The sequence below is a fragment of the Fonsecaea monophora genome (assembly GCF_001642475.1).
Source record: "Fonsecaea monophora strain CBS 269.37 chromosome Unknown Scaff110, whole genome shotgun sequence".
Taxonomy (NCBI): Eukaryota; Fungi; Ascomycota; class Eurotiomycetes; order Chaetothyriales; family Herpotrichiellaceae; genus Fonsecaea; species Fonsecaea monophora.
Window position 1 is genome coordinate 94333 of NW_019174041.1, and position 10728 is coordinate 105060.

At 52.0% G+C, this 10728-nt stretch overlaps 3 protein-coding genes across 3 annotated transcripts; 2 read left to right on the top strand and 1 right to left on the bottom strand.

The window, feature by feature from the left end:
* Positions 1-768: 768 nt before the first annotated feature.
* Positions 769-4952, top strand: AYO21_10120 (hypothetical protein; the record flags this gene model as incomplete). Its single annotated transcript, XM_022660044.1, has 2 exons — positions 769-2694; positions 2754-4952. The coding sequence occupies 2 exons, from the start codon at positions 769-771 to the stop codon at positions 4950-4952; spliced, it is 4125 nt and encodes a 1374-aa protein (XP_022507678.1).
* A 627-nt stretch (positions 4953-5579) lies between these two features.
* On the bottom strand, positions 5580-6200 carry AYO21_10121 (hypothetical protein; the record flags this gene model as incomplete). The annotated part of the gene is made up of 1 exon (XM_022660045.1): positions 5580-6200. The coding sequence occupies one exon, from the start codon at positions 6198-6200 to the stop codon at positions 5580-5582; it is 621 nt and encodes a 206-aa protein (XP_022507679.1).
* Positions 6201-6965: 765 nt separating this feature from the next.
* On the top strand, positions 6966-9818 carry AYO21_10122 (hypothetical protein; the record flags this gene model as incomplete). The annotated part of the gene is made up of 1 exon (XM_022660046.1): positions 6966-9818. One exon carries the CDS (start codon positions 6966-6968, stop codon positions 9816-9818), a length of 2853 nt encoding a protein of 950 aa, XP_022507680.1.
* Positions 9819-10728: the final 910 nt, after the last annotated feature.

Sequence of the window (10728 nt, forward strand, 5' to 3'; positions counted from 1 at the left end):
TAAAACTAGGTGCACAAGCAGAGTTTTATGCACCGTTTATGCAAGTCTTACGGAGAGTGGATATTGACTAACTGTGACTGGCAAGAAACGCGGAATACGAGCCTCAACAAACCGTGGGCAACCAAGACACCCCGCGTCTTTGCCGGGTGGCCAGTCGGCTACGGGTCCTAAGCGCCGACTCCCGTAGGCAACAGCCCGCCTGAAGGCCGCCCACGGCGCAATCTTTCAGGCATCAGGCATTACTGCTCGTACTCGATCATCGCTAAATTCGCATGCAATACCTAGGTTACCCAAGGCCCGGCTCCACAATTACGCTCACCCCCTTCACCAATGGACTCCTCGTTGCTTCGCATTAATTATTTTTGAGTTACCCGAGACTGTCATCTTAAAAGTCCGTCTTCCACGAGGCGTTGGATCTCTTTTCATTGTTTTCGGGCCCGAGATATTGTCCTTGGTGCCTGTTTGTCGTGTACATATCATCGTCATTCACCTTCTGTCCATTCTTTTTCTAATACGTCCGCTCCTTTGACTCTTGCATATAAAGAAACTCCGATAAGAATTACAACGGTTCGCAGTCACGATCCTTCAGATTTCGCGCTCGAATCCGTCGATCTGCTAAAGGCACACACACTCGACGTATCGACGCGGCTGAGAATTTGCCCCTCGCATATCCTTCTCACTGTTCAGTTTCCTCTTCATCCATCATGCTCTGCTAGCTTTCGCTCAGAAGCCTCATTTCATAATACGGCACCGTGATAAGGCCTCAACATGAACCCGAGCGGCCAGGGCGAATTGCCTGGCGGCGCGGCCGCCATTGAACACAACATTGAAGAGAAGGAAAGATCACAACTAGGAATTATTACGGACCAGCAACAAGACACCGAGCCGCTCTCTGAGAAGAGTGCTGCTGCTCCAGTTGGCCCATCTACCCCTATCTCTGGCCATGCCAAATCTCCCACGACTGCTGTCTCGCCAACGTCGCCTACATCCCAATCCTCTGACTCGGATAATCGTCCCGACCTCTCCAAGCTGGACTCCAAGATTGTTCAGGTTCGAGACGTCCCAGAGGGCGATGCGGCATTGTCCCATTTACCAGAGCATGAAAGGGCGGTTCTGAAAAAGCAGTTGGATGTGCCAGACGTGAAAGTCACCTATTGGACGCTATACCGCTATGCCACAAAATGGGACAAGGTCTTCATTGTCATAGCATGCATATGCGCAATCGGCGCCGGCGCCGTATTGCCTCTTATGACCGTTGTCTTTGGTAATCTCAGTGGTACTTTTCAGGGCCTGGTCCTCAACAATCTCACATCAAGTTTCGATTCCACTCTAACACGATATTGCCTCTACTTTATCTACCTGGCCATTGGAGAATTCTTTCTCGTCTATATTTCGACCGTTCTCTTCATCTACACGGGCGAGCACATTACTTCGAAAGTTCGCGAGCAATATCTGAGAGCAATCTTGCGACAGAATATCGGATTTTTCGACAAGTTGGGAGCCGGAGAAGTCACAACTCGCATCACCGCGGATACCAATCTAATCCAAGAGGCCATCAGTGAGAAGGTCGGCTTGACCTTGACTGGTGTAGCCACATTCTTTTCCGCGTTTGTTATTGGCTTCGTCAAATATTGGAAACTCACTTTGATCTGCACCTCCACAGTCTTCGCCATCGTGCTGGTTATGGGCTCTGGAGGCAGAAAGATGGCCGGATGGAACAAACAGTCTTTAGCAGCATATGCACTAGGGGGCTCAGTAGCGGAAGAAGTACTGGCCTCGATCAGAAACGCCGTCGCCTTCGGTACTCAGGACAAGCTTGCGAAGCAGTACAACATCCACCTGCTCGAGGCTCGAAGGTGGGGGATTCGAAGCAAGGCCGCCCTGGGCTGCATGATAGGCGCCATGCTGTGTATTCTGTTCTTGAACTACGGTCTCGCATTTTGGATGGGTTCGCGATTCCTGGTCAACGGTGAGACTACTCTTGCCCACATTTTAACCATTATTTTTGCCGTCATGATCGGTGCGTTCTCCTTTGGCAACGTCGGGCCCCATATGCAACATTTTGCAGCCGGTGTTGGCGCAGCGGCAAAGATTTATTCGACAATCGACCGAGCTTCCCCAATTGACCCTCTCTCTGACGATGGCCAAAAACTGGATCAAGTTGAGGGAACGATCGAATTGCGCAATGTCAAGCATATTTACCCTTCGCGAGCTGAAGTCGTGGTCATGGAAGACATCAACCTAGTCATACCCGCGGGCAAAACCACCGCGCTCGTCGGAGCTTCTGGATCTGGTAAGTCGACCATAGTCGGGTTAGTAGAGCGGTTTTACGATCCTGTTGGGGGTGTTGTCCTCCTTGACGGGCACGACCTCAGCACGCTCAACCTGCATTGGCTTCGACAACAAATCGCCCTCGTTCAACAAGAACCTATCCTCTTTAGCCAGACCATCAAAGAAAATATCAAAAACGGACTCGTCGGGTCCAAATACGAGAATGAGTCAGAGGAGCAGCAAACACAGCGTATCATTGATGCCGCAAAACAAGCAAACGCTCACGATTTCATTTCCTCGCTGCCCGACGGCTACGAGACGCACGTCGGTGAACGTGGTTTCCTTTTGTCTGGCGGTCAAAAACAACGCGTCGCTATCGCACGAGCCATCGTCAGTGATCCGAAAATCTTACTCTTGGACGAGGTGAGTATTGAAGAATAGACCTAATTACGAAACAGTTCATACTAACGGTGATCGCATAGGCTACAAGCGCTTTGGATACGCGTTCCGAGAAAGTGGTGCAACAGGCACTGGACACTGCAGCCAAAGGTCGAACTACTATTGTGATTGCCCATCGATTGTCGACAATCAAAACTGCCGACAACATTGTGGTTATGCAGCAGGGACGCATTGTGGAACAAGGCACGCATGACGAGCTGGTAGAGAGGAAACAGGCTTACTTCAACCTGGTCTCTGCTCAGCGCATCGGTAGTGACGAGGATGACCAGTCTGTAGAAGAAGCCATTGCCGGCGAAGCAGAACTCACCAAGATCCAATCTACCAGATCCGGTAGCGCTGGGATGGCAGACCCCGATGACGAGAAGCTTGCGCTTGGTCGAACAAGAAGCGGGAAATCAGTGTCTTCCAACGTCCTCGCCGAGAAAAAGAGGGACAAGGAAGCTCGCTATTCGCTCTGGACCCTGATCATGTTCATCGCACGCTTCAACCGAAAAGAATGGTGGATCATGTGTATTGGATTCTTCTTCACAGCTATTGCAGGAGCCGCTCAGCCAGTGCAGGGTATTTTCTTCGCCAAATGCATTGTGGCACTATCTCAACCACTTTCTCTCCGCCACCAGATTCGTCACGATGTCGATTTCTGGTGCTTGATGTACCTGATGCTGGCCTTTGTGGATCTAATCGCCATGTGCATACAGGGCATCGCCTTTGCCTATTGCAGTGAGAGCTTGGTTCAGCGCGCTCGAGACGGTGCTTTCAGAAGATTCTTGAGGCAAGACATTGCTTTCTTTGACGAGGACGAAAACTCTACAGGCGCCCTCACGTCTTTCTTGTCGACCGAGACCACCCATCTTGCATCCATTTCTGGAGCGACGCTCGGAACCTTGATAAGTTGTTCGTCAACTTTGATCATTGCGGTTGTGGTGGCACTGGCGATCGGCTGGAAATTGTCACTGGTCTGCATGTGCGCATTGCCTGTCATCCTCGGGACGGGCTTCGTCAGGTTCTGGGTCCTTGCCAAATTCAGTGCAATCAACCAGAAACACTACGAAAAGTCAGCTGGATATGCCTGCGAGCATACCAATGCCATCCGGACTGTTGCGTCCTTAACGACGGAGCGTGAAATCTATGGCGAGTATAGGCGCCAGCTTCGAGACCAGTTGGGTGACTCTCTCAAATCGAATCTGAAGCACTCCTCGCTGTACGCCGCATCGCAGTCGGCCATGTTTTTGGCATTCGCGCTGGGCTTCTGGTACGGAGGCAAACTCTTGGTCCGAGGCGAATACACCTTGTTTCAATTTTTCATTGTCTTTTCGGAAATCATCTTCGGCGCACAATCAGCAGGTACCGTCTTCTCGTTTGCTGGAGATATGTCCAAGGCAAAGAACTCCGCCGCCGAGTTGAAGAAGCTCTACGACCGTCAACCTGCCATCGATGCGTGGTCAGACGACGGCGCACCAATCACTCGAGTCGAAGGAACCATTGAGTTCCGTGATGTGCATTTCCGATATCCCACACGACCCGAGGTCCCGGTCCTCCGAGGCCTCAACCTAACCGTCAAACCTGGACAGTACGTTGCTCTTGTTGGCGCGTCCGGATGTGGCAAGTCGACAACCATTGCACTGTTGGAGCGTTTCTACGACCCACTTGCCGGTGGTATTTATGTTGATGGTCAAGAAATTTCGAGCCTCAATATCAATGACTACCGCTCTCATCTTGCCCTGGTGTCCCAAGAGCCGACGCTGTACCAAGGAACCATCAAGGACAACGTCCTCCTCGGCGTTGATCGAGGTGAAATTAGCGACGAGCAGATCATCCGAGCATGCAAGGACGCTAACATCTATGATTTCATCATGTCTCTACCAGACGGCTTTGCCACGGATGTCGGCAGCAAAGCCGCCTTACTCTCCGGCGGCCAGAAACAGCGCATTGCCATTGCCCGTGCTTTGCTCCGTGATCCTAAAATTCTCCTGCTTGACGAAGCTACCTCAGCATTGGACTCGAATTCTGAGAAGCTCATACAAGCAACCCTGGATTTCGCAGCGAAAGGGAGAACCACAGTTGCTGTAGCACACAGGCTGAGCACGATTCAAAAAGCGGATGTCATTTACGTATTCGACAAAGGTGTCATCGCTGAGAAGGGCACCCATCACGAATTAATGGCACTGAAGGGAAGGTATAGAGAGCTAGTGAGTCTGCAGAGTCTAGAAAAGCAGCGGTGATTTTGGGAAGCGGGTGGATCTTCAAACACAGTGGGTTTATTGGGATGGACCGCGAATGGCCGATATCGTGATTTAATTATTTTGTTTGGGAATTCTGCATAGGCACCTCCTCGCTCCTGTCCTATGGATCTTGTCAGTGGCAGAAGTACATACCTCATTCATTGACTACGAATTCGCAAAACACAAAATAAGGCCGTTCCTTGTGTGGTTTAAGGACTCGTCAACCAGGAGATAATGACATGTAGTCAGACAGAGCAGATGGGACCGGCCAAACCAGAGAATCACTGATTCCAAAGGGCCGAAGAACGTTCAGTATATCTGAGAGGTAGAGCCACTCCCCGTTGAGCATTGGTAGAGAAGACAGCAGGGAATCATAATGGGAGTCAACCTTTAAAAGCGTGCCGAAACCAGGACGGTTAAAGAGAAAACAGAACCTCGGCTCAGTAACCGCGTAGCTTGCGGGCTGTCGGGGACAATGAGGTCGTCCTTTTACTTCAGAGAGTCGAGAGTTCTGCTCAGAACGGGATGTGATTCGGAGGACATTGGGTAGCGATCCGCATGGAGGTCGTACAGTATGTTTAAGCGGTGTCTTGATAGCCGATCATACCGTTACTACATCCATCCACATCAGTCGCGCTCGTCTATCCCTCGTTCGTCCATGACGTCCTTTAGTCTGCGGCCTTCCTTCTCCGCGATCAGCCCCAGCATCTCCATGGCGACGTCCTTGATCTCGTTGTACGTCTTGAGCAGCGAGATGTGTTTGTTGATGATCGAGTGGGCGTGAGCGAGGGCGGCTTTCTCGTCTTCTACGGACATCGACGCAGGAATGGTGGTAGAGTCGTGCTGCTGCTGGACAATTTCCGGAACAGATCCTTGTTGAGAGGAGGAGGAGGACGAGGACGAGGAGGAGGATGATCTTCGATTTGATCCCTGTTTATTCTCGTATGCGGTTGACGCTGAAGTAGGGTAGGACTTGAGCTGCGTGATTTCTCGGAGCTTCGTGGATAGGCTTGCCTCTGTGGTGGAGATGTTGGATCTCAACTGCTCAATGGATGCCAGGAGCTTGGCCTGCTTCGTATCAGAATGAGCCTTGTGGCTTTGATCTGATTTCGACAACGAGGTTGGTAGTTCCTTGACGGTGGATTGGACTTTCGCATGTGGTGCTTGGGGACTTTGTTTTTGGTGTGATGTTGGGATAGGTAGCTCGTGGCCATTCGACTGGTTGGAGGAGTACCCATCGTCCTCCATATTCGACAACTACCTCGAGTTCTGTTATCGAGGGGTCGGGAGATGTGTGGTATAGGAGTCGTCAGCCGCACTTGCTTGGTGTGTCGAATGCCCTTTGATCGCGCTGTCTCACCATGCTCCGAGATGAGGTCAGAAGACCTTTGTCAACTTGGAATCGTAGGATTTCGGCTTCAATGCATTGTGTGTTTCAAGGCATTGTCATTACGTGGGAAAGAAGAACATATCCGTATCCAGTGTTCGAGGACACTCCTTTGTTCTCACGAGCAAAGCGAGGCAGAAGTGAGGGGCGTCAGCCTCGTGACGGAGACCAGAGCGACAAATTGAGCAAAAATAAATGAATCCCTTCGAGTAAAATACATTGAAAGTTACATTCCCTTGAGAGTGCACACTGCAGCGACTACAGAGACGCTCTACCAGCTGCGAATTTCCAGCTCCTGAAAATGATTGTCTTCAGTGCATCATCGTCACATTCCTTTTGCATGGTAGTTTTCGTTGATGATGTCAGACGCCTTCATTTTTCTCTAAACCCCACTTCTAGACATGGGGACACGGAGCGGAATTTAATGTCAGACAGAAAATATCTCTCAATCAACTTTCCACCTACTGACAAACTGCGCCCACATCGAAAACAATCTTCTGCGACTCCTCTTTTGGACAAATCCTAATCCACCGGTGAGTTGAGGACGCGCCGGCCTCGATGGAGACTCTTAGACTCCCATTGTATCCTTGATTGCTCGGGGATTCGGCTCCAGACAACGCGCCGCCATGTTCACCATCACTCCCTTGCTCGGGGCGCAGAGCACGTCTCGAGCGTCGCAGTCGATCCTTGAGTTGGATGGTGGAATCAAAATCTTGGTGGATGTGGGATGGGACGAACGGTTCGACACTCGACAGCTGGCCGAGATAGAGAAACACGCCTCTACTCTATCCTTTATCCTCCTCACCCATGCCACCACTTCTCACTTGGGCGCCTTTGCGCACTGCTGCAAACACATCCCCGTCTTCACCCAGATCCCCGTCTACGCCACGCCGCCCGTCATCGCCTTCGGCCGCACCCTCCTCCAAGACCTGTATTCGTCTTCCCCGCTGGTGGCTACCTTTATTCCAGGCTCGGGTTCTCCTGAAGATGGAACTAGCGTCGACGACAAGTCGCGGTCACACATCCTGCGCCAGGCTCCGACATACGAAGAGATCAACAAGTATTTTACATTGATCACTCCTCTCAAATACTCGCAACCTCATCAACCCACACCTTCTCCGTTTTCCGCCCCGATCGAGGGCCTCACACTGACGGCTTATAATTCGGGTCATACCTTGGGCGGCACAATATGGCACATACAATATGGGATGGAGTCTGTAGTCTACGCCGTGGATTGGAACCAAGCCCGAGAGAATGTTATAGCAGGGGCCGCGTGGTTTGGAGGGGTTGGGGGTGCCGAAGTCATCGAACAACTGCGCAAGCCTACCGCCCTCGTCTGCAGCAGCATTGGGGCGACAAGAGCCGCACTGTCTGGGGGTCGGAAGGCTCGTGACGAGGCTCTGCTGGCGCATATCAAGGTCTGTGTTGCTAAGGGCGGCACAGTTCTCATTCCTACCGACTCGAGCGCGAGAGTATTGGAATTAGCTTGGATCCTGGAAAAAGCGTGGTCCGACCCATCCAATGCTGTCTCCCTAAAACCTGCCAAAGTATACCTGGCCAGTCGGTCCGGCAATGCGACTCTTCGACATGCAAGAAGTCTGCTCGAATGGATGGACGACAGCATTGTGAGAGAATTCGAGGGCGAGGACGAAAATCCAGCTCCCACGCAGATGCACAGAAGAAGTGGCAGTAAGCAGATCAATGGCGCGAGCAAACCTTCGCGGCCTTTTGAGTTTAAGAACGTCAAGATTGTGGAGCGCAAAAGCCAACTGGAAAGGATGCTGAAGGCAGAAGGGGCCCGAGTCATCCTTGCGAGTGATGTGACAATGGATTGGGGTTTTTCGAGGTCACTGTTGGATCATGTGGTCCAAAGGCCCGAGAATCTGGTGGTTTTGACCGAACGAGTAAACATGCGTCCCGGGTCGCAAAGCCCAAGTCAGGTATTCTGGACTTGGTACGAAGACCGTCAGGATGGCGTCGCTCTCGAAAAAGGGCTGTCAACAGGAGAATGGTTGGAGCAGGTCCAGAGTGGAGGTAAAACGCTCAAGCTACGAAATTCAGAGAAGGCACCACTGAATTCACAAGAGAATCAAAGGTACCAACAATACATGGCGACTCAAAGACAGCTGCAAGACTCTCTGACTTCAGCCAACGAGCGAGACCAGGCTGGTGCGGACGACAATATCGATGACGAATCCAGCTCAACATCCTCAGACGAGTCAGACGACGAACAGCAGGGCCGTGTACTGAATGTTTCGGCCGCTCTCGGTCACGGAGCACGGAATAAGCTGGCACTGAGCGATGCAGACCTGGGAGTCAACGTTCTTGTTCGCAAAAAAGGCGTGTATGATTATGATGTACGGAATAAGAAGGGGCGGAACAGTCTTTTCCCATATACACATTCGCGAAGGCGCGGAGACGAGTTTGGAGATTTCATCAAGCCGGAGGATTTCTTAAGGGAAGAGGAGAAAGAAGACCAAGACACGGCCAACGACACCAAGTCCTTGGGCCAGCTCGGACAGAAGCGTAAGTGGGACGAGGCGAATGATACCAGGCACTCACAACACAAGAAAAGTCGAACAGCATTCGCGCCGGCAGCATCTGGCGATTCCGCAGCAGATTCAGACGCAGAGAATTCCGATGAAGACGTCCAAGTGGAACGGGAAGGATTCCAGGGACCGGCAAAAGTGGTATATTCGACCTCTGAGATCATGGTCAATGCCAGGCTGGCCTTTGTCGACTTTGCTGGACTGCACGATCAACGCAGTCTGCAAATGCTAATACCGTTGATTGGACCCAAAAAGTTGATCCTTGTCGGTGGCAATGCTTCAGACACTGTTGCTCTGGCCACTGATTGTAAAGAGCTTCTCGGGATGAAAGTGGCGGGAGCAGGAGAGGAACCGTCCACGGAAATCTTTACTCCTGCCGAGGGCCAAACTGTGGATGCCAGTGTCGACACGAACGCGTGGGTTGTCAAGCTCAGTCGCAACCTGGCAAAGACGCTCCGTTGGCAAAATGTCAAGAACATGGGAGTGGTGACCATCCAAGGTCAACTCAAGGGCGAACCGAGGGGAGACAACCTGCAGGAGGATCCTCAGACCAAAAAACAGAAATTTGATACAGAAGTGTCTCTTGCCGCTGGCCCTCGGCCGGTGTCCTCTGTCGAACCGGTGCTCGATGTTCTCCCAGCAAGCCTGGCTGCGTCAACAAGATCTGTCTCCCATGCGATCCACGTTGGCGACCTGCGTCTAGCTGACCTGCGGAGATTGATAGCATTGGACGGTCATATTGCAGAATTCCGAGGTGAGGGCACACTGCTGGTCGACGGCATGATAGCAGTACGAAAACTCGGCACCGGGAGGATCATCCTGGAAGGGGTGCCAGTCAGCTCTACTGCCATGACTCCGAGCAAGATGGATGATTTCACGCGTGTGAAGCAGAAAATCTATGATGGACTCGCCGTGGTTGCCGCCAGTTGAGGTCCAGCTCTAGTGAATACTGGTCACAAGCCAACTTTTGGTTTGCCGTTCTTTCCAGTCATGCTGTTACTTTTCTATCACCACACGACACTCGATGTCGACGGCCCAATTCCGCTGTTGCTCGAGGCCAGTGCTGGTCATTTTCGACAAGGGCGCTGCTGCTGTTCTTCGAGCTTCTCCCTTGGAAGAGCTTGCAGACGACTTCTGCTTCCTTTCGCTACTGTCTCTTGAGTGACATTGTGGCAACTACCAACACAGTCTGACTGCGTACCTTTGTCTCCACTGCGCAACCATGACACGAAGCCGGTCGTTTGCAGAGGCCAGGATTTCTCAACAGTCAGAGCGCGATTAGAGTGATAGAGGATCATGGCAACCCTGTTTATATAATGTCCTACATGTCCCTCGTTCTTTGAATGCCCCGGTCCAAACGCTATTTGACACTTGGCCCAAGTCTGCTCACCTGGTCTCTTGCTTAAAAGCATCATATCCTCGTCGACGACCTCAACCATGGCGTGTGCACCACCTCCTTACTACCCCTTTGCAATGCCACTTCCAGCCCAAGGACCTGGCCTGATTGGCAAGACTGTTTACCATTACATGACGCGTGATGGGGGGCCACCGAACAAGGGCGCACCTCCAAGCGGACCACCATCTTCTGCCGGTGGTGGTGGTCCTCCTCCTCCGCCGCCGTATTCTTTGATGTCTCCCTGTCAAGGGCCATTTTGTCCTCCTCCACCGAGTCAGCCTGGTCCATTCTTCATTCCACCAGGAAATGGATTCCCTGGAGCAGTGTGTGTGCCTGGTGGGCCACCACCGCCTCCTCCAAATGCGCCTACGTGGTATCCAGCACCACCACCACCTCCCCCTCCTCCCCCTTCAATGGCAGGATTCCCTCCTGCGCCTCCTTCCC